The following is a 27,500-nucleotide window of genomic DNA, read 5'->3' as shown; positions in this document are numbered from 1 at the left end:
GCTTCATCTAGCTCTGGTTATTAAATGATCCTCATGGAGTGAAGGTCGACAAGATCCATCACGAAAGAGTCTTTGAACAATCGAAGCTGAAAATAAAAATGAAATGTTCTAAACTGTCTTTAACAGGAAGTATGTGATTGCGACATAGTCTCTGAGTCTCAATGCATCCTGTTTATGTTGGTGTTAGTAAGTCGTTATTTTTATATATATATATATAATTAAGTAAGTCATTATTATTTGTAACATTTTCTATTAATTCCATTTTTGATACATTTGCACTTGCATTTAATTCTACCCTGACAGAGTAATATTTGTTTGTATTTATAGATACATAGATAAATAGATAGATCGATCCCTGAGTCTATTAGTGTTGCATCATGGGAGGAGCATTCGTGCTTCATCTGCTTCTCTGTTCACTCATGACAGTGTAGTTTGTCAAGTGAGTGATTTTATGACTTTAAACATTTTAACAAAAAACTTCAGTTTTCTTTGAAGATTAATTTAATTTATTATTATTATTTATTCATTTTTAAATCAATGTTTGATTCATTTTCTCATCCTTGCTCTATGTTAAAATCATTTAAAAATGTTAGAGAATACAAAAAAAAGGAAAATTTCACACAAACAAAACCTTATATTACCTTAATAGTCATTATTAACATTTTAATAATAATAACGTATTTAAAAAAATGTACAATAACTTTAATCTTATGTTTTTTCTTAAACCGTTACACAAACAAACGATGAAATCTCACAGTCGATCATTTAATGCTGTTTTAATCCATCTGTTCTCACAGTGAGGAGTTTCTCCAGAGACTCTGCGAGTCTCAACAGAAGTGTGTCCACCTGCGAGGAGAGCCCCCCCACAGGTACCCCCAGAACCTTCACCTTTGAACCACTTGATCGACAATATTGATAACACATTGATACAAAGACGCACACTCTGTATTTGTGCCAGAGGAAGAACCTTCTGGGTGTTCGTTCGGTACAATTAAAACTAGTAAAACTAAAACAGTTACTCTTGTTTATGGTGCCAGGATTATATTCTACTGAGGAACATGTTTTCATTAAATATATGGAAAGGAAGTTATTTTATTACATTTAAACATTTTCCAAACCTTGTGTGTCATAAATTTGTTTTTCATGTGATTTAAAGGTAAAAATAATGTGAAAATGTGCTTCTTTTACTCTGCAAACATGGTTCACCCTCTGATAAAACTTTATTGAACAAGTATATGTATATATATTATACATATATTATATATTAATTAGCATACATTATCAGGGGTTTATTCTCTTAAAATATTTAACTCAAATGTGTTTGTTGTATCCCTTGTGTTTTCTCTGGGTCAAGGTGACCCGAAGGCCCTGAAAACAAATGTGTTTGTGGTATCCCTTGGGTTGTCCCTGAAGATGAACTACCTCCACGGCTTGCATAAATACATATGCAGTGGTGGAGGTCGTTTACCTTGACCCAGAGAAAACACAAGGGATACAACAAATACATTTGTTTTCAGGCCTTCGGGTCACCTTGACCCAGAGACAACACAAGGGATACCACAAACACATTTTTTTCAGGGCCTTCGGGTCACCTTGACCCAGAGACAACACAAGGGATACCACAAACACATTTGTTTTCAGGCTTTCGGGTCACCTTGACCCAGAGACAACACAAGGGATACCACAAACACATTTGTTTTCAGGCTTTCGGGTCACCTTGACCCAGAGAAAACACAAGGGATACCACAAACACATTTGTTTTCAGGCTTTCGGTCACCTTGACCCAGAGACAACACAAGGGATACCACAAAAACATTTGTTTTCAGGCCTTCGGGTCATTTTGACCCTGAAATAACACAAAGGTTATTTAGAAAAAACACGACAAGAGAAAGACACTTGTGTGCTCCATGTTTAGACCCAAGTGTTGTCTGGTCCGGTCGTTCAAATCGTTGTGTTGTCGAGGTGAACGTGTGGTTCTGAGTGTGTGTGGTTCTGAGTGTGTGTGGTTCTGACAGTGTGTGTAGTTCTGACAGTGTGTGTGGTTCTGACAGTGTGTGTAGTTCTGACAGTGTGTGTGGTTCTGACAGTGTGTGTGGTTCTGACAGTGTGTGTGGTTCTGACAGTGTGTGTGGTTCTGACAGTGTGTGTGGTTCTGACAGTGTGTGTCCCTCAGCTCTGCCTCTGCTGCTGGACATGGTCACGGGTCCAGATGGACTTCCTGCAGACGAGCAGATGCAGGAAATGTTGAGGGAGAAGCTGAGAGCTCTGCAGACGGACAGCACTGAGGTCAACACACTGTTCATGGTAAATGTTACACACAACCCTCTTCACACACACACATACACAAAAACATGCACACAAAGACCCAAGAAGATGCGACGAGAACTTTGGCCCCCAGTATCATAGTACAGGGTCAACGATATGTTGTGATACTGTAGTAACAAGTATATTTGTTGATTATGGTGGAGTACTTGACTCCGGTGTTGTGATAGTGTAGTAACAAGTATATATTTGTAGTATTGTCCAGTACTTGACTCTGGTGTTGTGATAGTGTAGTAACAAGGATATATGTGTAGTATTGTCCAGTACTTGACTCTGGTGTTGTGATAGTGTAGTAACAAGGATATATGTGTAGTATTGTCCTGTACTTGACTCTAGTGTTGTGATAGTGTAGTAACAAGGATATATGTGTAGTATTGTCCAGTACTTGACTCTAGTGTTGTGATAGTGTAGTAACAAGGATATATGTGTAGTATTGTCCAGTACTTGACTCTGGTGTTGTAATACTGTAGTAACAAGTATATATGTGTAGTATTGTCCAGTACTTGACTCTGGTGTTGTGATACTGTAGTAACAAGTATATATGTGTAGTATTGTCCAGTACTTGACTCTGGTGTTGTGATACTATAGTAACAAGTATATATGTGTAGTATTGTCCAGTACTTGACTCTGGTGTTGTGATACTGTAGTAGCAAGTATATATGTGTAGTATTGTCCAGTACTAGACTCTGGTGTTGTGGTACTATAGTAACAAGTATATATGTGTAGTATTGTCCAGTACTTGACTCTGGTGTTGTGATAGTGTAGTAACAAGGATATGTGTAGTATTGTCCTGTACTTGACTCTGGTGTTGTGATAGTGTAGTAACAAGTATATATGTGTAGTATTGACCAGTACTTGACTCTGGTGTTGTGATAGTGTAGTAACAAGGATATATGTGTAGTATTGTCCAGTACTTGACTCTAGTGTTGTGATAGTGTAGTAACAAGTATATATGTGTAGTATTGTCCGGTACTTGACTCTGGTGTTGTGATACTGTAGTAACAAGTATATTTGTGTAGTATTGTCCAGTACTAGACTCTGGTGTTGTGGTACTGTAGTAACAAGTATATATTTGTAGTATTGTCCAGTACTTGACTCTGGTGTTGTGATAGTGTAGTAACAAGGATATATGTGTAGTAGTGTCCTGTACTTGACTCTGGTGTTGTGATAGTGTAGTAACAAGTATATATGTGTAGTATTGTCCAGTACTTGACTCTGGTGTTGTGATAGTGTAGTAACAAGGATATATGTGTAGTATTGTCCTGTACTTGACTCTGGTGTTGTGATAGTGTAGTAACAAGTATATATGTGTAGTATTGTCCAGTACTTGACTCTGGTGTTGTGATACTGTAGTAACAAGTATATATGTGTAGTCTTGTCCAGTACTTGACTCTGGTGTTGTGATACTGTAGTAACAAGTATATATGTGTAGTATTGTCCAGTACTTGACTCTGGTGTAGTGATACTGTAGTAACAAGTATATATGTGTAGTATTGTCCAGTACTAGACTCTGGTGTTGTGGTACTGTAGTAACAAGTATATATGTGTAATATTGTCCAGTACTTGACTCTGGTGTTGTGGTACTGTAGTAACAAGTATATATGTGTAGTATTGTCCAGTACTTGACTCTGGTGTTGTGGTACTGTAGTAACAAGTATATATGTGTAGTATTGTCCAGTACTAGACTTTGGTGTTGTGGTACTGTAGTAACAAGTATATATGTGTTGTATTGTCCAGTACTAGACTCTGGTGTTGTGGTACTGTAGTAACAAGTATATATGTGTAGTATTGTCCAGTACTTGACTCTGGTGTTGTAATACTGTAGTAACAAGTATATATGTGTAGTATTGTCCAGTACTTGACTCTAGTGTTGTGGTACTGTAGTAACAAGTATATATGTGTAGTATTGTCCAGTACTTGACTCTGGTGTTGTGATAGTGTAGTAACAAGGATATATGTGAAGTAGTGTCCTGTACTTGACTCTGGTGTTGTGATAGTGTAGTAACAAGTATATATGTGTAGTATTGTCCAGTACTTGACTCTGGTGTTGTGATAGTGTAGTAACAAGGATATTTGTGTAGTATTGTCCAGTACTTGACTCTGGTGTTGTAATACTGTAGTAACAAGTATATATGTGTAGTATTGTCCAGTACTTGACTCTGGTGTTGTGATACTGTAGTAACAAGTATATATGTGTAGTATTGTCCAGTACTTGACTCTGGTGTTGTGATACTGTAGTAACAAGTATATATGTGTAGTATTGTCCAGTACTTGACTCTGGTGTAGTGATACTGTAGTAACAAGTATATATATGTGTAGTATTGTCCAGTACTAGACTCTGGTGTTGTGGTACTGTAGTAACAAGTATATATGTGTAGTATTGTCCAGTACTTGACTCTGGTGTTGTGGTACTGTAGTAACAAGTATATATGTGTAGTATTGTCCAGTACTTGACTCTGGTGTTGTGGTACTGTAGTAACACGTATATATGTGTAGTATTGTCCAGTACTAGACTCTGGTGTTGTGGTACTGTAGTAACATGTATATATGTGTTGTATTGTCCAGTACTAGACTCTGGTGTTGTGGTACTGTAGTAACAAGTATATATGTGTAGTATTGTCCAGTACTTGACTCTGGTGTTGTAATACTGTAGTAACAAGTATATATGTGTAGTATTGTCCAGTACTTGACTCTAGTGTTATGATAGTGTAGTAACAAGGATATATGTGTAGTATTGTCCAGTACTTGACTCTGGTGTTGTGGTACTGTAGTAACAAGTATATATGTGTAGTATTGTCCAGTAGAATAGAATAGAATAGAATAGAAAGGCTTTATTCATCCCCAGAGGGGAAACACACTTTCACAACAGCGCAGTTGGAAGAAAATAAAGTGCAAGGAGAAAGAAATACTACAAGAGATAATACAAAATAAAATAAAAACGATCTTAAAAATATACAAATTATTTACAAAATTAGAAATTGACACTATTAACAAAATAAAATAGAATAAAAAATAAAATAAAATAGAAATAAAAACGGAAAAAATAAAATAAAAAGCACACAAGAAGAAAACCACGCTACGGATTAGCATCAGGATATTTAAAGTAGAGAGTTAAATATCCTGACACCAGTTGGGATGAAGGACCTTCTATAACGCTCCGTCCTACACTGGGGGTGCCTGAGCCTGCCACTGAAGGAGCTGGCCAGCTCCTCCACGGTCAGGTGCAGTGGGTGGAGAGCGTTGTCCCTGATGGAGGAGAGTCTGGAGAGTGTCCTCCTCTCTCCCACCTCCTCCACCGAGTCCAGCGAGCGGCCCAGGACAGAGCCGGCCCTCGTGACCAGCCTGTTCAGTCTCTTCCTGTCCCGGTCCGTGCTGCCTGCTCCCCAGCAGACCACAGCGTAGTGGATAGCAGAGGCTACCACAGAGTCATAAAAGGTCCTTAAAAGTGGTCTGCACACTCCGAAGGACCTCAGTCTCCCCAGGAGGTGGAGGCGACTTCGGCCCTTCTTGTACACGGCGTTGATGTGTGTGGACCAGTTCAGTTTATTGTTGAGGTGAACACCCAGGTATTTGAAGCTGTCCACTAGCTCAATGTCCGAGCCCTGGATGCTCACCGGTTGATGTGGTGGGGACTTTTTCCTGAAGTCAATCACCATCTCCCTTGTCTTCCCGGTGTTTAAGCAAAGGTAGTTGCTCTCACACCAGTCAACAAAGTCCTTGATGACTGACCTGTACTCCAGCTCGCCCCCCCCAGACACGCAGCCCACAATGGCCGAGTCGTCAGAGAACTTCTGGAGGTGACAGCTGCTGGAGTCATAGGTAAAGTCCGCCGTGTAGAGGGAAAAAAGGAAAGGTGACAGCACTGTCCCTTGAGGCACCCCGGTGCTGCAGATGGTCACCTCAGACCTGCAGTCCTGCAGCCTCACATACTGCGGCCTGTTGGTGAGGTAGTCCATCGTCCATGCTGCCAGCTGTGTCCCAACTCCTGCGTCCTCCATCTTCTTCCTTAGCAGCGCCGGCTGGATGGTGTTGAAAGCACTTGAGAAGTCAAAAAACATGACTCTCACAGTGCTACCGGCGGCTTCCAGGTGAGTCAGTGCCCGGTGCTGCAGGTAGATGACGGCGTCGTCCACCCCCATCTTTGGCCTGTAGGCGAACTGCAGCGGATCCAACGCAGAGCTCACCGTCGTGCGTAGCTCGCGGAGTACCAGCCTCTCCAAGGTCTTCATCAGATGGGAGGTCAGGGCGACTGGTCTGAAGTGGCTCGGCTTCTTCGCATGTACCGCCTTGGGAACCGGAACCACACAGGAGGTCTTCCACTGGACCGGGACCTTCTCCAGTTTGAGGCTCAGGTTGAAGATGTGTGTGACCAACTCACAAAGTTGATCAGCACAATCCCTGAGCAGTCTGGGGCTGAGTCCATCTGGTCCAGCAGCTTTCCTGATCTTCAGTCGCCTTAATTCTCTCCTCACCTGTTCCGATGTAACAGAGAGAGGTGGCTGTGGGGGGTTGGGCAGCTGAGGCAGTAGGGCTTGTTGGGGTGGAGAAAGGTGGCTTGGAGGTGAGTACTAGACTCTGGTGTTGTGGTACTGTAGTAACAAGTATATATGTGTTGTATTGTCCAGTACTAGACTCTGGTGTTGTGGTACTGTAGTAACAAGTATATATGTGTAGTATTGTCCAGTACTTGACTCTGGTGTTGTAATACTGTAGTAACAAGTATATATGTGTAGTATTGTCCAGTACTTGACTCTAGTGTTATGATAGTGTAGTAACAAGTATATATGTGTAGTATTGTCCAGTACTTGACTCTGGTGTTGTAATACTGTAGTAACAAGTATATATGTGTAGTATTGTCCAGTACTTGACTCTGGTGTAGTGATACTGTAGTAACAAGTATATATGTGTAGTATTGTCCAGTACTAGACTCTGGTGTTGTGGTACTGTAGTAACAAGTATATATGTGTAGTATTGTCCAGTACTTGACTCTGGTGTTGTGGTACTGTAGTAACAAGTATATATGTGTAGTATTGTCCAGTACTTGACTCTGGTGTTGTGGTACTGTAGTAACAAGTATATATGTGTAGTATTGTCCAGTACTAGACTCTGGTGTTGTGGTACTGTAGTAACAAGTATATATGTGTTGTATTGTCCAGTACTAGACTCCGGAGTTGTGGTACTGTAGTAACAAGTATATATGTGTAGTATTGTCCAGTACTTGACTCTGGTGTTGTAGTATTTACAGACCACATGACTCTTGATGAAGTCGTAACTGCTTTAATTTGTTTTCAAACCAAAATATGTCCAAACATCAGCTTTAAAAGCTGCTGGAGTCACTGTATCCTCTCGTCCTCAGTCATCAGTATCATGATGTATTGACGTGGTCTCTTCGCTCCCGACAGGAAACGTCTTCTCACCTGGTCTCCGTGGACAGTGAAGACAAAGTCATCTTCGTCACGTTCAAAACCTTCCAGGAAGTTTGGAAGTTCACGACCTACTACGCTCACGGTGGGTTCGGGTTCGAGATCAAGGAACAAGTCAGAACCATCGAGAACGACCGTGACGACATGTTATACTTCAGGAGCAGAAACTCTCTCCTGTGAACCCTCCTAGGGTTTCTGGGAAACTGTTTGGAGAACCTGCTGTTCGACCAGAAGTTCTGGCTCGTCTCGATGGAGAAAGAGGTGGAGCTGGAGGTGTCTTTGGACGAGAGCAGGATGAACCTTCTCTACAAGAGCATCCTCATGCAGGAGGGTGAGTGACTGCGTGGACAACACACCTCAAGGTCTCCTGGGTCAGCTGGGTTCACTCCGGTCCCTCAGAAGTGAACCCGATCTTCTAGGACTCCAATGATCTCCAGTCAATCCATGTCTGGACTTTGATGATTTTAGTTTTAGCCATTAACACAGGGGTGGACCATTGCTGTGTCTCAAATCGCATACTTCTCTTAGTATACTAGAAGTTAGTATGCATCATGATAGTGTATGTACTAACTAGTAACTAATCCTCCACAGATAGTATGTCTCAAATCTCATACTTCTCTTAGTATACTAGAAGTTAGTATCATCAGGATAGTGTACGTACTAACTAGTAACTAATCCTCCACAGATAGTATGTCTCAAATCTCATACTTCTCTTAGTATACTAGAAGTTAGTATCATCAGGATAGTGTACGTACTAACTAGTAACTAATCCTCCACAGATAGTATGTCTCAAATCTCATACTTCTCTTAGTATACTAGAAGTTAGTATCATCAGGATAGTGTACGTACTAACTAGTAACTAATCCTCCACAGATAGTATGTCTCAAATTGCATACTTCTCTTAGTATACTAGAAGTTAGTATCATCAGGATAGTGTACGTACTAACTAGTAACTAATCCTCCACAGATAGTATGTCTCAAATCACATATTTCTCTTAGTATACTAGAAGTTAGTATCATCAGGATAGTGTACGTACTAACTAGTAACTAATCCTCCACAGATAGTATGTCTCAAATCACATACTTCTCTTAGTATACTAGAAGTTAGTATCATCAGGATAGTGTACGTACTAACTAGTAACTAATCCTCCACAGATAGTATGTCTCAAATCACATACTTCTCTTAGTATACTAGAAGTTAGTATCATCAGGATAGTGTACGTACTAACTAGTAACTAATCCTCCACAGATAGTATGTCTCAAATCGCATTCTTCTCTTAGTATACTAGAAGTTAGTATCATCAGGATAGTGTACGTACTAACTAGTAACTAATCCTCCACAGATAGTATGTCTCAAATCGCATACTTCTCTTAGTATACTAGAAGTTAGTATGCATCAGGATAGTGTACGTACTAACTAGTAACTAATCCTCCACAGATAGTATGTCTCAAATCACATACTTCTCTTAGTATACTAGAAGTTAGTATGCATCAGGATAGTGTACATACTAACTAGTAACTAATTCTCCACAGATAGTATGTCTCAAATCAAACTCTGCTGCTACACACTAACAGGAAATGACGCGACAGCTTCTTCTTCTACTACTATTTAACGATGGTTGCAACCAGCTGTTTGAACACTAGCGACACCTGCTGGCAGCACGTTTGCAAGTTTGGAAAAAGAAATAAAGAAAAAACATGAGAATCGAAATGTTGGCGAAATATTTAAGTTGGTATCAGCAGTGAAGACGTTTCATCCTACTACTGCTGCTGAAAATACAACTGTAAGTATATGAATATATATATATATATATATATATATATATATATATGACGTAACTTCCATTTACAACGTCACTAAGATGGCGGCTGTTTAGGGTGGATAGTGTCCATCGATCCATACTCAGTTTTGTGGGCGTTTTAGTTACAATTTAGTGTGTATGGAGCACTACATTTACATACTAAGAATTGAGACGCACTTATGCACTAAAAATACTAACTTTGAGTACGCAAGTATGCAATTTGAGACACAGCACATTATATTTCCTCGGGGGCCACATTATGTACCTGTTACAAGGGACCTCAAGCCAAAAGAAGGAAGAAAGAAATGAAGAATTTTATATGATGGGAAAATGATAAATAAATAAAAGAACATTTGAAAAAAAGCCTAGTAATTTAATTGTATATAATTTCATTATAATTCATTGTACTTTAAGGTTCTGAAAACATTGCATATTTCATATATTTTACCTTTTAAATAAAAAATACTTACATGTAAAACGAGTGCTATTATGTCATACTTTAATTTAACTCAATTTATTATTATTTATAAAATATAAAAAAAACACAATGAAAAGTATAAAAAAACAAACATAAAAAGGACAAATAAAAGAGGAGTAAAAAGATCTGTATATCTACGTACAAAAATGCATCATTAGGATTTAAATGTATATACATTTTATTTAGAAATATCATATAAAAGCACTACGAGTAAAAAGATGTCAATCTTGAGGAAAATATATTAAGGGTTGAACTAGTGATAGTATTGAGGATAAACATTTTGTTTTATAGTATTATTTTAAGAGCAAACATGTTAAAGCGACAATATACACATTTAAAACTAGATTTCACAGCCTTTGCATTTTTAATTTCAAATATATTTGTACTTTAGCTAGTTATATTAACTTCATATGTACCATTAGCAACTATAAATACTACCAATATTCATCTAATCTATACTTTTTATTATTTAAAGGCATCGACTTCCTTTTTCTTTTTCTACCCATTTAAATTCATGATGGTTGCAGATGAAAAGATTGATTTATACTTTAAAAAAATACAAGTTATTTATTGTTTTTAAAGGACCTGCAACGTTTAGTTTCCACCAGCAGGGGTTCTCTTGTCGAAATACTTAATCAAACATCATCTAAGTAAGTAAGTCATTTTTATGTCTATAATAAGTGATGTAAGTTAACACATTTATAAAAAAAAGTATTATTGGATTCACGCAACAAACAAACAGAAAAAAAGGAAAAGTAAAAAAACACGATAAAATAATGAACCCACTGAAAATGACTGATTCATTAAATGTGATTTATTCTTTCAAAGTTGTTCCTTTTTATATCAGTTTAACGTTTGCTTCTGAATGAATGTTCTTCCTCTAAACAATAATAATATTTTATTGTCTTTATTTCTCACAATATTTTCTCTCCGATTCCACCACAAATTGATTTCCTGTCAGAATCTTTTCAAAATGATTTCCTGTCTTTTCATCCAACATCGAGTTTTCGACAAAAACATCATGAGACAGACTTTTTGTTTCTGTCACAAAAATCCAAAGAAGAGTCGAACATGTTCACGGCTGCAGGTTTAAAGTCAAACAGGAAACTGGAAGACGGGAAGAAAAACGACAGGAAATGAACCTTCGACATGTTTGGACTCATTGATGATGTTGTTCTTTCTCTGAAGCTCTCGTGGAACATTTCAGGAACTTTCTTGACACATTATGATGCATTTTACAGATGATGTGTCGTGACCGTTTATGATCATGTTATAACACAAGCTATGACACGCTTCACGGTGTGATGATGTGTTGAAGGTTTTAAGAAAAATGGCCAAACTGTCATATGTTAGTAGAACTTTCTGTAAAGATGTTGAAATCAAACAAATACATGTTTAAATGATTTATTTACGAAGTGTTAACGAATAATAAAAAAAATATGATGACATTATATACAGATGTTCAAACTTAATACCGTATAAAATGTAATTACAAATATCATCACATGGCATTCTGTGAAGGTTTTTTAATTCAACTGAATATGATGTTAAATGTTATTACAATGTAATAACAAATACTGAAAAAAACACAAAAAAAACACTGAATTGGGTGTTAAATGTTATTACAATGTTATTTATGTTATGTTTATTTTAACGTCATATCACATTCTGAAAAGATGTTCATATCAACATTGTTTAATGTAATTACCATGTAATAACAACTTACATATTTAATTTTTAAAAATGCTATAATCCATTGATTTGGTGTTAAATGTTATTACATTTGAATTACAATTAACGTCATAACATTCTGTAATGATGTTCATATCAACTAAATACGTTGTTTAACGTAATTACCATCTAATAACAACTTGCATATTTAATTCTGAATAATTATTTTTATAAATCCACTGCATTAGGTTTTAAATGTTATTACATTTGAATTACAATTAATGTCATAACATTCTGTAAAGATGTTCATATCAACTAAATACGTTGTTTAATGCAATTACCATGTAATAACAACTTACATATTTAATTCTGAATTATTAATTTTATAAATCCACTGCATTAGGTTTTAAATGTTATTACAATTAAATTACAGATAATCTCGTATTACATTCTTAACAACGTTCAAATCAACAAAATACAGTGTTTGCTTAATTACAATTAAATAACAAATAACTATATCAAATTTAGACAGAATCTTCAAATCAACTCAATTGGATGTTTGTAAGTATAATGTACGTCCAAATAAGGTAGTATTAGATTCTGAAAATACATTCAAATACTATCACGTTGTACAAAAACTCAATTAGCTTTTAATAAGTTGACGTAAATGATGGTAAACCATCATAAATTATCTATAAAACCTCATACAACTATAATGATATCATAGGAATGTGTTTGTAATGAATTAGAACATTTGAACCAAGACGACCTTCGACCTCTCTGAGGTGTTTTTCTTCTTCTTTTCTCCCACAAGGTTCGTTGTTTGCTCGCTGCACGTCCAACCAGATGTTCGACAGCTCCACCTCTGGAGGAGACCTGTACCTGGAGCAGGGAGAGATAGCCCAGTTTGAGCCTCCCTTCCTGGGCTCGGGTTGGACCGTGCTGTGCCTGGCCGACGGGTCTCGGGGGACGTCCCCCAAACCTGCCCTGGAACCCATCCTTCCCTTTCACCAGTGAGCCGCGTCCTCGGTCCACTGTTGGTCCGCGACCGAAAGTCCTCTTTTCATCCCACCTCCAGATCCTTCCTTAAATCCTGCCCCGAGGGCATCCTGGTGGGCGACGGAAAGCCTTCCTGTCAGTTCCCTCTTCAGTTGGGTGAGAACATGTGACACATGTCAGCCATGTTTGACCTCCTTCAACACTTTTATGAGATACAATCGTTGACTTTTACTCTCCTGCCTCATCCTCCCGCAGGTTTACGAGTTTCTTACACAACATTATTTCAACCTACATATACTTTCCTGAAGATCTTTGTTTGAACATCCTTGTAGTCCTTTTATATGATATTTTTAAATCAAATGTATAAACAATTGATTTACTGCTGGTCTTAATGTCATTTCTTTATCATGCAGTTTTGTACGTAAAGGTTATTGTTTGAATGTATTTTTTCTCCTCTTTTTTGCCTTTAATTTAACCTTTTTTTATATGTTTTTGTTTTATACTTTTCGTAGTGTTTTTACATAATATGTTTTAATAAAAAGCATATAAAATAATATTATATATTATCAATAAAAAAAACAATAAAACAAAAGGATGGCATAACAACACTTTTTTAGCATTTGATTTATTTAAATTTAAATGGTAAAATATATGAAATTGTTATGTTTTTAGAATCATAAAATAAAATTATTCACAATCAAATCAAGAACTAATCTTATTTTCAAATGTACTTTTACTTATTAATCTTAAAATCTTTCCATCATAAACAATTCTTTATTTGTCTCTTCCTTATTTTGGCTGGACGGCCCCTTGTAACAGAAATATACTGTATATATAACGTGGCCCCTGAGGAAATATATAAATAATTGCACACCCTGACCTATAAGAACGTTAGTGTTGAAAGTGATTGTTCACCCAAACTCTACTCATTATCTACTCACCCTCATGTCGACTTAGGGTTAGGAATTTATTTGGATGAATCCGTTCCTTTTTATTTTTGGACAGAAAAGTACATCAATATAGCGACTGCGAGCTCCGACTGTCTACTAGGATATTTACCCAGAGTGCCTTCTGTCTGAGTCTCATGTTAGCCTTTTAGCTTCTGCTACAAACAAGCATAAAGATGTATAGACTTGTTTTTTGCCAAATTACAAAAATAACAGTATATATAACTTATAATAATAAGAAAATGTTTGCCACGACATACAGATTTGACTCAAACTCCAAAAAAAAACACAGAGATTACTCTGAAAACAGAGATAATTCTGATAAATTGAGCCTCAAAAGATAAAGACAATATTTATTTTGGCCGCAATTTAACTTTGAATACTATATTTGTTCTTATTTTATTTTTTATGAATCTACCGCCTGTGTTGCTGTGTGCTGTTTGGAGAAACAATTTCCCGAAGAAGATCTCTAGAGGGATCAATAAAGTTCTATCTACCTATATCTTCATTTTTTTAATGATAATAAACTAGTAATTTTTTGCGTAAATCTAGCCAATCACTGAAGCCACCTCGCAATATGAACCAATCAGAAGCAACAAGAGGCGTGTCTATCTGTCAGTTCAGCGTCTCTACGCAGATAGAAACGAAGGCGAGTCGTCGAGTCATCGTAGCGTAACGAAACCGAGCGGTAAATTCCCCAAATTGTGTTCAGAAGGATAAATAAACTCTTGTATTTCTGTCTCTCCTCCAGCCAGAGGAACCTGTGTAGCGATGGCTAGCTACGACCCTGAAGGGCCCGAGGAACTGAAAGTCTCGGCCGGGGATCGGATCTTCATCGTTGGGTTCCTGGTGTCGTGCTTGGACTGGTTCGTGGGACGGAACGAGGCGACCGGTGAAGTGGGTCTGCTCGGGACAGACGCGGTCAAAACCAGCGACGACGTCTACGAGTACGATTCTTTTACGTGGTCAACAAGCCGGATGTAAGAGTGGTTCCTCACTTCCAGGGCGGAGGATGTTCTCCTGGAAGGGGAGGAAGGGATGTTTTCAACGCCGGAGATGAACGATGTCGTCGATGAGACCATCGTCGTGCTGAAGAACCGGTCGCACGACGACACGGGACAGAAATACAAACTGGGTGAGACACATCAACCAACCTTTTTATGGTCCAATCCAAAGAATGTCCTTCAAGTCTTCAAGCGTGTGATGATATTTCCTTTATAACCAGATATCCTCAGCTCCAGAGGATCAAGGTCAGGTGAGTTCTTCATCAATCTGTCTTCATCAGTCGAACAGAACATGAGTCTTTGTGGTTCTTTCAGATGTTAACAGTGAGAACATTCCGTCGGACCTGAAGAGGAATATCCAGAAGATTCTGGACGATTCATCTGAAGACTCTCCCGTGAGCAGCAGAACATCTCAGCAGAAGACTCCAGACACAGATGACCGTCGAGAGCCTCCGTGCTTCACCATCGACCCGCTCGAGGAAGGAGGCGTCACCGAGAGCTGCCTTCAACTCCTCTCCTTTCTGGACGGACGCCGGTTCAAAGCAGAATTCGGGGACCTGTACGGACTGAGCTCTGAGGGCATCACCTCCTCGACCTTCAGAGGTCATTCTGATCAGGACGAGCTGATCGGATTTTTAGCCGCTGCCCGAGAAACTGCTCGGAAGAAGCGCCTGCTTTGGTCGCAAACTCGATTGTGTTTCCTGTTGGCGAAGCTCTGCGCCGGGAGGACCAAGTTCAGCCAGGCCAGGGTCTACTTCGAGGAGGCTCTCAGTCTGCCGCACGAGGGCTTCCTGGACTTCCGGCTCTTGGCCAGCATCTACTCCAGCCTGAGCGTGATATATCTGTTGCAGAAAAACACTGAGCGTTTTTTCTACGTGTCCGAGCGACTCGCTGCTCTGCTGATGGCGTTCCCGTGCTGCCTGGACTGCATCCAGGATAACTTGGCGCTCAAGTTGGTCCTCAAGAAAGCCATCCTGTGTGAGAACGTCGCGGCCGAAGCCCGTGGTTGTTATCTTCTGGCCCAGCATCACTGGAAGCGCTCGGAGGAGGCTCAGGCCATCTCCTACTTCGAGAGGCTTCTTCTTCTTTGTCCTTCAGAGACGTGGAGCGTCTCGACCAGTCACGGGTACCTGACTCTGGGGAAGCTCTACCGTGACCTCCGCCTCCCGCACCTCAGTGTCAGCTCAGCTCGGCGAGCTTCAAGGGAGCCGACCTCTGAGCTGAGGCACAGCCTGGAGGGACTGCTGCTGGTCTTGGACGAGGCCAAAGAACTGCACGGTGTCACCGCCCAGGAGGCTTCTCTGCCGACTCACATGGCTCCCTTCCTGCACCGGTGTCTTCTCGTCTCCAGACTCTCCGAGGGCGACGCTGACTCGCTCCACCTGCTGAACTACCACCTCACCACGTGTCTGAGTCGTCTGCTGGCGGATCACGGGATGGTCGGAAACGCCATCTACCACATGCACTCGCTCATCAACAACAGCCCGCCGCTGCAGCAGCTGCAGGTCTCGCTCAAGGACCGGAAGAACACCCTGGTCTGGCTGGCCTGGCTTCACGTCGACAACCAGCAGCCGGAAGATGCTCTGGAGATCCTGGAGTCCATCTTGGACATCATGCCGGAGCACTGCACCTCCCAGCAGGAAGGTACGCAGAGTCCGGTTCTTGAAGGTGACATGGTGGTCCTGTTGACGTGCATCAGGTTCTGTCTCATGATTTCAATGGTCGCGCCAAAGAAAATACATTTAGTTCTTCAAACTGCTGACGAAAGTCACTTTCTTTTGAGATCTTTATTTAAAGCACGTGGACTAATGATCTGTCAGTGAAGGTTTTAAGGGAAACTCGATCAGGTCAAGAAGACCCTCGTGAAAATGTAAACACGTCCAATGTTGAGGATATTTTCAGAGAGTTTTAGTTCCTTTTGCTCGTCTTAAGGGGTCACGAGAAGAACCCCCTGAAGGTTCATATTTCTCTACTTTTCAATACAATGCATGTCATATATTTTCTTTAATATTACACAAAGATATTTCCTAATTTTCAGCTGCTTTCAGCCATTGTTGGGACGGAAAAACCATGAATGTCAAAAAAAAAAGAAAAAGAATAAGCATGAAAAAATAAGGGTGAAAAAAACAACTTTCAAGAGGGAAAAAATAATAATTTTTAGAGCGAATAAAAGAAAAATTACTTGCGCGAAAAACTGAAAAATAATTTTAAATATTTTAGAGCGAAACACTGTTATTAGCATAAAAACCGAATAAGAGAAAACAAGAGCGAAAAAGATTTAGGAGCAAAAAAAACGAAAAATAATTGGAGTTTATAAAAGATAAATAATTCGCAAAAAAATAAGAATTATCAGAGTGCAAAACAAAGACACTATAAACAGAAAAAGCGAAGAAGAAGAATGAATTGAGAATAAAACAGTTCGATTGAAAACACAAAAAGAATTGTACAAATTGTTTTTCTCTTTTTTGTGCTTCTTATTTTTGCATCTTCGAGCAAATAGTTTTTTTCTCCATTTATTCTTCCGTTTCTGCTCTAATGATTTTTTTGTTCTTTGTACAAATTATTTTATCCATTTTGTGCTAAATAACTGAACAATTATTAGCAGAAAAACAAACAACGAAACATAAAAAGGGCGAAATAAACTATTAGGAGCAAAAATAAATAAATGATAATAATTTTTAAAAAAAACGAAAAAACAATAAAAAAAAGTTATTTTTCTTTGAATAAGAAAAATTGAAAAACCTGCCAGAGGATCTTCTTGTGAGTCACTCAAGTCTTCTGTCTGCTCAGGTCTCGTCCTCAACATGTGCGGGGTGGCCTTCCGACGGATGGGTGACCTCAGGAGGGCAGCAGAGAGCTACCAAGCAGCCATCGACATCTGCCAGGAGTACGAGGACCTGCCCAACTGGGCTGTGGCTCAGGCCAACCTCGGTATGGATCTGCAACCGATGAACCTAAACCTGCTGAAGTCCTGCTCACGGGGGTCCTGATCCCTCCTCGCAGGGATGCTGTGCCTGAAGGCCGGAGCCACAGGTCTGGCTCAGCGACACCTGAGCGAGTCGGTGCAGCTCTTCTCTGAGCTGGACCAGCACCACCACGTGGAGAACTTCATCTTCGTGCTCCTGGAGCTGGGGAAGCTCTACGTGAAGCAGCAGAAACCTGACCTTGGGAAGGGATGCTACGAGTGGGCGCTGCTGTTGGCCATCGCCGCTGACCTCTCAGAATGTAAACTTCTACTTGGTTTTTATCTGAAGAAATCAATGACCTTTTTTTTTCTTCTTCTTGGTCAAGGTCAACTCAGGGCCACGAGGCATCTGTGTCGCCTGTACGGGTTCGAGAGGCCAGACCAGGCCAAGTGCATCATCTACAGCCGGTACCAGGTCCAGCTGCTGCAGCGAACCAAAGACCGAAGACAAGAAGCCGAAGCCCTGGAGACGGTTAGCAAACTCTACCTGACGCTGGGCACAGAGAGGTGAGGCCGTTGCTATGACGACGTATATGGGTTGTAAGGATTTCATGTTAGAATCTCAAGAAAATACCAGTAAAAATTCATTTAAACATTAAAAAAATATGGAGATTTTTTTAAGCTTACTAAATTGATTTTTAACAGCAATGTATCTATTTTCTATTAAAAATTAATGAATAAATAAACTCATATTTAATTGTCATCATAGATCTTATAGTATGTTAAAAATAAAAGAATAACCTTTTTTAAAAAATGTCCAATTAACATGAAAATATTCACAGCGTTCATTCAGCGTAATGATTGAACTTCCGGCCACTAGATGGCAACAGTCATTTCAGTCTTCGAAGCTTAAGGAACAAGGAAGTACCGCAAGATCTCAGTGATGACTAAGGACGAGAGGATACACAAGAATCCAGCTGCTTTCAAAGCTTTTGTTTGGATGTATTTCGAATTTGAGTTCCATAAATTGAACCAAAAGAAATTGGACCAATCACAAGAAGTCACTAAAATTCAGTGATCCCTAAAATCGTTTACGAACATTACGTAAGTGTATCGTAATATATCGTAGCGTGAGCTAAGTGTATCGTTACAGCCATATGGTACGGTAAAAAAAATAAAAATTGGGTAAATTGCTGCTTGGTAACTTTCTTTCCTTGTTTTTTTCTGTCAAATTTATAGGTATTCTTTTAACTAACGCAGGTCGCTATCGATAGCTTAACTAAACTAGCATTGCTAACATTAGAAAGCAGTTACATGATAAATATTCTGAGTAAAACATGATTAAGATTTTTTTGTTGTTGCTTACATCAACAAAGACAAACATCTCTTGTTCTAGTAACACACTAACAGTCAAAGTATAATTGTAATCGGATTCTATTTCAAGTTACAATAAGTTTGTTTTTGGTTTTTTTATACCCATAATGCATTGTGTTATACAGTAACACTTGGGCTGTGTCCAAAATCATGCACTTGTGCACTTACACTTAGTATTTTGAGTGCACCTCAATTAACAGTGTGCGAAAATGTAGTGCGCAATAAGAACACTCAATTGGTGCACTTAAGTGGCCAGAAAATTAAGTGTGGATCGATGGACACGTTCCACCCTCAACAGCCGCCATCTTAGTGACGTAGATGAAGCTAAACAGAAGCTAAACTGAAGCTAAACTGAAGCTAAACTGAAGCTAAACTGAAGCTAAACTGAAGCTACGTCACTGACGACGCGTCTTCAGAGCAGATACTGACATAAAGGTCTCGAGAAAACAGTCATTTTTACCACAAAACAACACAACAACATTAATAACACAATGAAACACAACTGAATAACTTCGATTGGAGTGTTGTCAAGTGTCGGCGATAGAGTTCCAGCAGCTGGTTTCAATCGGTGTTAAATAGTAGTAGAAGAAGAAGCGTCATTTCCTGTTAGTGTGTAGCAGCAGAGTTTGATTTGAGACATACTATCTGTTGTAAATGTGTACTATAAACCAGTGCACTCAGGGATTTGTGACACAGCCTTGAAAAAACACAAGAAGAGAAGCTGCTCTATCTTTTTTCACTGTAGAATGTGTTGCAGTGCAGTTTGGGGCAGAACGTCTGAGAAATACCTTCAACATAAAAACCGACACACGTTGAATGTTGAAGGACATTTGATTCCTCGCTCAGAAGGTCGTCCAGGAATATCTTGGAAGGGACCATGGGTCAGATCTAGACTTTCTCTACTAGTTTGGTCTGAAAATAAGTTCCTCAAACATCTGGAAGAGGTTTGTGGGAAGAGAAGAAAAGATGGGCCTCTTTGCTCCACCGGTTCATAATGTCATCCTGACCTCGGATGATCCTGAGAAGACGAGTGGAATATTAGATCTCAGGCATTACTGCGCCAGAGTAGAACTTACATTGATGGTATGCTTTAAGCATGGGTGGGCATTCAAATGTATTGTGGTCCGGGGGGCCATCAAGACAAAAGGGAGGATGAAGAGCCAAAATATGATGGAAGAACTGTTTTAAAAAGCAAGACTTGGGGAAAATTAAATTTAGAGTTTATAAAATGATTAAAAGAATATATAATTCAGTCACGATTTTGACCCAGGTGTTAATTTCCAATATATGAATTCAACATAACAGCCAATAAGTATTATTTATTGTATTTATTAGAAGAATGACTGCAGTTAGAACCGTTAGCAGGCTAAGCTAGCAAGTATAGCATGAGAGAAAAGAGTTTCCTTTACTTTTTTACATATTTTTTATTTTTATTTTTATTTTCAACAGATTTTCTGTAACGTGTCGGTCAGATAAGCGTCACCATCTAAACTACCAAAACACCAAAAACAAATTGTGTCAAATTGTGTGGGAACTTTCCTGCTGCCTGAGACCTCGGCTCCTGGTTTGAAACAGTTTTATTAAAAAGAAAAAGTAAACTTGCGTACGGGTTATAAGAAGAGACGAATACACATGTTTAAAATAATATAAAAACTGATCTGAATATAATAATACTGATAATAAAACAACAACAACAATTATGTAAAATATACAAGTTAATAATTAAATAATGATAAATATATCAACAACAATAAACACTAGTAGTAGATTATTTCTAAACATGCACACACTGCAGAAGTAGAGGAACCGGGACTGAAGGGGAATAAAAACACTTATTATAAAGATTTATTTAGTTATTGTTCAAAAGTACAATAGTCTCTCCTTCCTGCATCACAGGTGAACAAATCTGACTGAAGTTGTTGCTCAGAGTGAATATTTCAATGTGGGACGAACATAAATGAGGTTTTTTCAAAGAGATATTAAACGTAATAATAATTAACATGTAAATATAGTCCGTGTCCTTGAGAAGAATAGAGAAAATGTAACATTGAAACATTAATGTAACATTTGATGCTCGAACATTTGGTGACACATTATTGTCTCCCACCAGGGCGTTCCGGGCGGCTCTGGACTACACAAAGACCAGTCTTGGTATTTTCATAGATCTGGGCTGTAAAGAGAAAGAGGCCTACAGCTGGTTGGAATCCGGAAAGATCTACCACCTGCTGGGTCAGACGGAGCTGGTGGAGCTTTACGTGCAGGTCTGTAGTCTGTGCTTCCACGACATTCCATCGCCAGCCGGGTCTGAGCTGAAGATCTGTCTCCAGGCGTCCCAGGAGGTCGCTCTCACCACAGGAGACACCAGGTTCATCCTGAAGATACTGGAGGCGGCCGGAGACATTTTCTTCAACAGTGAGAAGGACCAGGACAAGGCCGTCACCTTCTACCGAGTAACAGTTGTTGCTGATGATTCGTGTTTCCTGCCGGGTCACTCAAACCTTTGGACTCTTCTCTCCTGGTCTCCAGGACAGAGCTCTTCCCATCGCCGTGAAGACCGGCTGCGTTCACACCAAGCTGAGGCTGTGCAACAAACTGACCGAAGCTCTGCTCAATCTGCACCTGGATGGAGAAGCTCTGGAGTTCGCTCAGACGTCCCTGGACATCAGCATCACCCTGGGTACGACCCGAGCTTCCCCCTTATAACAGTTACTTATTACTTTGGCCTCGTTTCTACCTACGAACATAAAGAGCCTAACCTGAAAAGAAAATAGTTTGGTTACAGTTGAAAATTGTTTGATTATAGTTGAAAATTGTTTGATTACAGTTGAAAATTGTTTGTTTATAGTTGAAAATTGTTTGATTATAGTTGAAAATTGTTTGATTACAGTTGAAAATTGTTTGTTTATAGTTGAAAATTGTTTGTTTATAGTTGAAAATTGTTTGATTATAGTTGAAAATTGTTTGATTATAGTTGAAAATTGTTTGTTTATAGTTGAAAATTGTTTGATTATAGTTGAAAATTGTTTGATTATAGTTGAAAATTTTTGATTATAGTTGAAAATTTTTGATTATAGTTGAAAATTGTTTGATTATAGTTGAAAATTGTTTGTTTATAGTTGAAAATTGTTTGATTATAGTTGAAAATTGTTTGTTTATAGTTGAAAATTGTTTGATTATAGTTGAAAATTGTTTGATTATAGTTGAAAATTGTTTGATTATAGTTGAAAATTGTTTGTTTATAGTTGAAAATTGTTTGATTATAGTTGAAAATTGTTTGATTATAGTTGAAAATTGTTTGTTTATAGTTGAAAATTGTTTGATTATAGTTGAAAATTGTTTGATTATAGTTGAAAATTGTTTGTTTATAGTTGAAAATTGTTTGATTATAGTTGAAAATTGTTTGATTACAGTTGAAAATTGTTTTATTATAGTTGAAAATTGTTTGATTATAGTTGAAAATTGTTTGATTATAGTTGAAAATTGTTTGATTATAGTTGAAAATTGTTTAATTACAGTTGAAAATTGTTTGATTATAGTTGAAAATTGTTTGATTATAGTTGAAAATTGTTTAATTACAGTTGAAAATTGTTTGATTATAGTTGAACATTTTTTGATTATAGTTGAAAATTGTTGGATTACAGTTGAAAATTGTTTGATTATAGTTGAAAATGATTTTATTAAAGTTCAAAATTATTCGTCACAAGTGTACAATTGTATAAATAAACAACTAAAAAAATAAACAAACATAAAAGACTTAAGATATAAATGACATTGTAGCGTAAAAGCCTCTGAACTGTGTGTTGCAGGCGACCGGCTGAACGAGCGCGTGGCCTACCATCGCCTGGGCTCCTTGTATCACAGCCTGAAGCAGTGCGAGTTGGCCGAGCATCACTTCCTGAAGGCTCTGACTCTCTGTCCGTCGCCTCTGCAGTTCGACGAGGAGACGCTCTACTACGCCAGAGTGTACCAGACGCTGGGAGACATCATCTTCTACGACCTGAAGGTGAGACTGTCACACGGAGACGCGTCCGGCGTCGCCTTCATCTCGCTCTGCTTCTGCTCCAGGACCCGTTCGACGCCGCCGGCTACTATCACCTGGCGCTGGCGGCGGCCATGGACGTGGGGAACAAGAAGTCTCAGTTGGTCCTCTGCACCCGCCTCGCCACCATCTACCACAACTTCCTCATCGACCGAGAACTCTCGCTCTTCTTCTACCAGAAGGCGAGAGGATTCGCGGCCGAGCTGAACATGAAGAGGATCAACATCTCACCTGACCAGGTGCACAGGAGAGAAGACTCCAGATGAACCAGTCGTGTCTGGAGTTGCTTCAAGGCTGAAGAGTTGAGACGGAGCAGTAAAAAAAAGGACGCTGGTATAAAACTGAACTGAAGTCAGGTTCAGGATTTTGTTTTCTTGTCTTTTCTTTTTAAGGTTTTTAATGCTAAATTGATGAAGTGTGTCGACTGAGATTTAGCGTTGATCAAAACTCTGACTTCAAATGGAAGAAACAAAGGATTATTAAAGCTGTAAAATGGAACATTTTCTGTGATGTTTCATTTTAAAAATTCCTAACTTCCCTCTAGATTTATTTGAATGTTGCTCTTCACCTGCACAATTTCAGAGCTTATTTGGTCATCAAACTACTTAACAGACGGTGATTGCATTCATTCCCATAATCTCTAAATAAGTGCAAACACCTAAAGGAACGATAAGCCTTCTGTATGTTTGTCAACAATAGACACGTCGATCAGGGCTGGCCAAGTTTTTAGACATTGCAATTACACAGTTCTAACACCAGGGGAGCCAGAAACAAATGTTCCCAATCTTACAAAGTGGGGCTTTAATAGTTATATTTATTGTCTCTTGTGAGTCATCACTCTTGTTATCAAGTCGTCATACATAGCTGAGAAGTTTTCTCAGGAGCTCAAATTACTTTACATATTTCTCCAATGAGAGTCGTTGGTTGACGATGAAAATATATGCAGGAACAACCAGGTCTGTTGCTCGTCGGTTCGACCTCGATCGGAACATCTGAACAAGCCTGGCTGTCATCTTTGTTTTCCTCGTCCTGGGGATTCAGGACCTTTTGATCCGGATTATTTGGAGAAATACGAGAACTTTCATCCTTTTATGAGTCGACTCAAGATATGTTTTCAATTATTTTTGTGTTTGTACGACTTTGCGTTGGTTGATTCATCGCTCGGACTTCTCTTTGCTGATAAGAGTGAAATATGAAATGAAAGAACCAGCTGTATCTACAAAAAGCTCAAAATGATTAATCTTTCTTTTTTTTATGTAGTTATATCATCTAAATCGAAGGTTCCAGTTAAACAAAAAAAACTTTCTGCGAGATATTTATCCGAAGCGCAGAAGTCATATGCTGAGAAATAATGCAGTATTAGTGAGGTACTAATGAAGCTTCATGAAAGAGTGTCATATATTTTAGAGGTCAGTAGGTGGCGCACTCGGTTTTAAAATGATGTGAGGTTTCAATAGTATAACATTTCAAGCAATAGATTATAGAGCAACTATTTTTAAAGGTGTTTCTAAAAGGTGTGCGTGCGTAAAACAAGTTTGTGTGCGTACTTCTATGTTTGTGTGCGTACTTTTCAAATGTGTGCGTGTTTTCTGCGAAAAATGCGAGTACAAATCCTCTTTTTACAAACTTTAAAAAAGTACGAATCAAAGTTATGAACACGAATCACTTTCCTGTCAATTATGAGGTCACGGGGTCATTCAAGGGTCACGGGTGTTACTCATCGAACCAAGATTCAATGATCCAGTCAGAACATTCCTCATGTGCGACCAATACATCGCATATTTCTGAAATGGCGGAACAGCAAGCGAACCGAACTCAGGTAAATAAAGCAAGACACTTGTTTTGTTTTTGTTTTGACCATGTTGTCAATCTTGGAACTTATAGATGTGTGTGTATATATATATACAGTATATATATATATATATATATATATACATATATATATATATATATATATACATCATATGCACTTTATTTACTTAAGTTTGGTTCGCTTGCTGTTCCGCCATTTCAGAAGTATTGGTCGCACATGAGGAATGTTCTGACTGGATCATTGAATCTTGGTTCGATGAGTAACACCCGTGACCCTTGAATGACCCCGTGACCTCATATTTTACAGGAAAGTGATTCGTGTTCATAACTTTGATTCGTACTCGTCATTTAAAAAAGTTTGTAAAAAAAAAAAAAGGATTTGTACTCTTATGTTTTGCAGAAATCACGTTTAAAAAGTATAATAATATATTATTATTATTAAAAAGTATGCACAGAAACTTGTTTTACGCACGTTCTTACAGCAAACTGACCCTTTTTTCTCATATAAAGTCACTTTTTTTCCACAGCTGACGTCCTGCTAAGTAATTTTTTTGACTGAAGTTAATCTACAGACGGATACATTCTGTCAACAACAAGCGTCACAGGATATGAATGAAGTCTTTGAAGTCCCAGTGGCCGATGAAAGACGAACTTCCCGAACCTATCCTTACTTTCATTGGCACAGCTGAGAGCGATTAACCCGGACATCATGGACTTCACCTGTACTGACCCTCTGTCATGACCCGTATCACTGAGCTACAGGTTGACTTCCAAGAATTGAACTTGAAATGTTGTGTCCTTCTGAGTAACACTTCAGCGGATTCTACTTCATCCTTCCATACATCGTCATCTCTATCTGTGACGGATTTGTTTTCTTTCTTATTCAAATCTCATCTGAATACAGAAACACCAGCGTTGAAGATCAAGGACCTGGATCTAAAGTTCTGACCCACCAGAGCAGGGGAGCGCAATTATAATTCTTATTATAATTATTCTAGGGCCACATTCAATTCTGTGAATTAGGGGCCGTCAAGCAAAAAGAAAGACAAAAAAATCCCTAAAAAAAAAGGACATTCGTCATTAGATCGTGACATTTATTAATCTAAATAAGCTGCAACTGTTTTCTTGTATAGATGAGTTTTTTTCAAAACATTTCTTCAACTAACTTTAAAAAAATGTTTTAGAGGGATTAATATATACTCGAGAAATTACACACAAAAAGTAAATAAGCGTTATGTTGAAATGTAAATTAATAATAAATACAAAATACATTTGTTAATGCATAAGAACCATTTGTACACGATCATACTGTGACATTAAGAGGGCCGCATAGATACAGTCAAAGGGCCGCATGTGGCCCCCGGGATATTCAGTTAAAACCTTGAGTTCCTGACACCGATGAGTCAAGTTCCTATTATGTACGTAAATATTATTGTTTCCCGTCGTCGCCTCCGAGAAGCACCACGTTGAACTGAGAGGCCTGTGTCTCCTCAAGTGCCGAGTTACTCCAAACAAACAAGCTCGGCGACACGTCTCCGTCGCCACCCCGTTCCACGGCCCGGATGACCTCTGCGAGTTCTGGGATAGGATTACCGACGTGGACCCGTGTGAGGAGCAGGACTTAAAGATCACATCTGCAGATGGTTGTTACAGTTGCTTAACCGGCCCAAGTGTGAGTGAGTGGGCGGCGCCTCCTGCTCGAGGCTAATCTACATTTCTGTAAAGTGAAGTCATTTACGAAAAACCTGCTCGATCACCTGAGTCTTGTTTGAAATCCCTGCAAATGACGCCAGAGTCCTGGAAGTCAAAAGAGGTCAACATGGGTCACCTCCAGTGCACACAAAAGACTTCATAAACAAAATGGTTGGACCGTCTGACAACTTGGTATCTGGTTGAATGTACAGTACCCGAGGGTGGTCTACAATTATTCAAGCTACGACTATCACGCCGGCTCAATTGGGAGGTCATCATCATCACCGTCATCATTTCCAGATGCTGGATTCCAGACCACACTTTCCTGGCGAGCCGCTCTTCTCAAAAACAACCAGTCATTTATAGTCTTTTTATGGAGGATTTTTATCAGCTTAAAAAGTACTTGACTCTCATGCTGATGCAAACCTGAGGTGGACACTTGAAACAAACCACCATAAATGTATGTTTTTGTAATCTACCAGTTGTCTAGTTACCATGGTTACCATGATCTACTTCTACTTTGGTGACACCAAAGACTTTCGTAGCACAGAGACGGTCCATTATGGATAATTATTATTATTCGCTTCTAGAGAACGTAAAACCTTCACTCTTGTTCCAAACCTATTGGAGAAATATATGGTAGATATTTGTGTTACTTAAATCATCATTTTATACCTCGATTGCTGTTGTTTAATTAACCGTATTTCTCTGAAACAATACATGTTACGCTGTAGTCACCCATGGAACATACATGACCTCTAAGCGACATGTTCAAAATGAGTTTAAGGAGTAATTTAAGGATTATCTTTTACCCCTTTAATGTTCCACTATTGTGTACATACTAGCATTCTTCAGTTGTTTAGTGATATAATCGAGTTACTTAAACTACTTTAAGAGTTAAATGAAAGCGTTTTCACCCAGAGGTAAGTCATTAGTAAACGTTTTGTTTCCTACATTATGTTTCTCCAAATTGAATTTATGTTAGAAATAAATAAACTATGATTATACGTCTTCGATAAAGGTCTTTAACTA

The 27,500-nt window shown here is 38.8% G+C and overlaps 1 protein-coding gene across 1 annotated transcript in view; it reads left to right on the top strand.

Annotated features, from left to right (window-relative positions):
- The window catches only part of sh3tc1 (SH3 domain and tetratricopeptide repeats 1), a 24,770-nt gene extending 613 nt beyond the window's left edge, over positions 1-24,157 (top strand). The window contains exons 2-19 of the mRNA XM_087788469.1: positions 798-869; positions 2,174-2,304; positions 7,725-7,830; positions 7,936-8,076; positions 12,511-12,709; positions 12,775-12,851; positions 14,394-14,589; positions 14,647-14,777; positions 14,868-14,897; positions 14,962-16,290; positions 17,437-17,577; positions 17,650-17,871; positions 17,938-18,118; positions 21,036-21,186; positions 21,253-21,375; positions 21,452-21,602; positions 22,732-22,928; positions 22,991-24,157. Of these exons, the coding sequence (XP_087644595.1) occupies positions 798-869; positions 2,174-2,304; positions 7,725-7,830; positions 7,936-8,076; positions 12,511-12,709; positions 12,775-12,851; positions 14,394-14,589; positions 14,647-14,777; positions 14,868-14,897; positions 14,962-16,290; positions 17,437-17,577; positions 17,650-17,871; positions 17,938-18,118; positions 21,036-21,186; positions 21,253-21,375; positions 21,452-21,602; positions 22,732-22,928; positions 22,991-23,230 (3,818 nt within the window). The 3' untranslated portion in view covers positions 23,231-24,157. The remainder of the gene's footprint in view (positions 1-797; positions 870-2,173; positions 2,305-7,724; positions 7,831-7,935; positions 8,077-12,510; positions 12,710-12,774; positions 12,852-14,393; positions 14,590-14,646; positions 14,778-14,867; positions 14,898-14,961; positions 16,291-17,436; positions 17,578-17,649; positions 17,872-17,937; positions 18,119-21,035; positions 21,187-21,252; positions 21,376-21,451; positions 21,603-22,731; positions 22,929-22,990) is intronic.
- Positions 24,158-27,500: the final 3,343 nt, after the last annotated feature.

Source organism: Callionymus lyra, chromosome 4, assembly GCF_982586985.1.
Source record: "Callionymus lyra chromosome 4, fCalLyr1.hap1.1, whole genome shotgun sequence".
NCBI lineage: Eukaryota > Metazoa > Chordata > Actinopteri > Syngnathiformes > Callionymidae > Callionymus > Callionymus lyra.
Note: the sequence above shows the minus strand (reverse complement) of the source record. Positions and strands in the feature narration are given on the sequence as shown.